This window comes from Poecilia reticulata, linkage group LG12 (genome assembly GCF_000633615.1).
Source record: "Poecilia reticulata strain Guanapo linkage group LG12, Guppy_female_1.0+MT, whole genome shotgun sequence".
In the NCBI taxonomy this organism is placed as follows: Eukaryota; Metazoa; Chordata; class Actinopteri; order Cyprinodontiformes; family Poeciliidae; genus Poecilia; species Poecilia reticulata.
Window position 1 is genome coordinate 22,455,554 of NC_024342.1, and position 1,530 is coordinate 22,457,083.

General features: G+C 38.4%; 1 protein-coding gene across 1 annotated transcript in view; it reads right to left on the reverse strand.

The window, feature by feature from the left end:
• The window catches only part of LOC103473998 (ectonucleoside triphosphate diphosphohydrolase 2-like), a 13,827-nt gene that overhangs the window by 7,134 nt on the left and 5,163 nt on the right, over window positions 1–1,530 (reverse strand). Inside the window, exons 4-5 of the mRNA XM_017307733.1 lie at window positions 1,207–1,357; window positions 274–433 (exon numbers count right to left, since the gene is read on the reverse strand). Coding sequence (XP_017163222.1) covers window positions 274–433; window positions 1,207–1,357 — 311 coding nt within the window. The remainder of the gene's footprint in view (window positions 1–273; window positions 434–1,206; window positions 1,358–1,530) is intronic.

The following is a 1,530-nucleotide window of genomic DNA, read 5'->3' on the forward strand; positions in this document are numbered from 1 at the left end:
CTGGCATTTAGCAAATAGAAATAATTTTAGTGATGCTAATGAACCTAAAACAATAAACTTTAAGTCTGATTTAACTTCACAATTGAATCTCTCTTTTTATAAAGTGTATGAAAATATCTGGGTTCAACTGTAAATAATATTTTCCAAGTTTAGGATTTTAATCAAAAGTTATATTACAAAACTGTAATATAAAGTCAAACTGAAATTCAAGCATTTTCWATTATTTCACTCGTATTTTCTCCTCTGAGATAAAATGTGTGAGTGCGTCGGCACCTTGATGAAGTTCCCCTGCAGGTAGTTGACGGTGACCCAGCCGTAGGCGCCCTCCTGCTGGCCGCTCAGGATCACCGCTTCTCTGTAGCTGAAAGGAAACGACTGGATCTCGCCGGCCACTTCGGCCAGAATCTGATCCGACTGCTGTGGGCTGGACATGCTGAAAACAACAACAACTAATGTTAACAAGTGTTTACCGCCCTTCAYAGTTCATAAAAAGCAACAAGAACTGCACTGCAAACACACAAAATCTTACCAAGAATCTGGTTTTCTGAAAARGTTTTTTTCTCAAATTCAGATTTTTTTCCAGAATTTTTATTGTTTTCTCAGAATTAATTATATTTCCTAGAATTTGGACTTTTTTTTTTCTAAAAATTGATTTCCCCCCCCCAAAGTTTTTACTTCTTTCTCAGAATTGATTTTTCCCCAAAAATTGAAATTTTTTCTTTATAACTGACCTTTTTTTTATAGGATTTTGTCATTTTATTTCTGATTTTTTTCTCAGAACGGACTTTTCTCCTCAGAATGTTAAACGTTTTTCTCCGACTTGATTTTATTTCACAGAATTTTTTCTTTTTTCTCAAAATTTTGACTTTTCTCAAAAAAAAATTTCATCCAGAATTTTGACCTTTTTTGCTCAGAATTTTGACATTTAATATTAAAAGATTAAAGTAAGAATAAATTTGGTAAATTCTGAGAAAAAAGTCAACGTTTTTTTCCATTGGAGCTCCTAATTTTCTTCCTTTCAGAACTGCTTTAATTTCATTGATAAATATTATTTAAGCATACGATGGTTATTTCACGCGTCTCTTTGGGCCACATAAAAGTGTACGGCGGGCCGGATTTGGCCCCCGGACCTTGAGTTTGACACATGTGCTGTAAACAAAACATAAAGCTCAAAGGCGTAACGAGCTAAAACCCACAGTGACTCACTTCAACAGCCTCATGCCGGCCGTGGCTCCCAGRTACACAGGTGTGTTGGAGTGTTTCTCCTTGGGAATCTCCTCAACGGCCYGGTTCAGACACGCCCGCAGGCTTCGGCCCGCCGCTCCGACCTGGCCGGCGTAGCTAGAAATCCCCCCACCTTAGTGAGGGTTGGGCAGAGAATCATAAAAAAACAGCTGATTAGATCTCTGTGGTGCGTCACTTATGAAACTCTGTGTCAGGTTATGTGACGGCTGTTTTATTACGTCACCGGTAGGATTTGTTTACACCAGTAAGGCTAGAAATGCGGGTTCCTACATCTACCTGCACAGG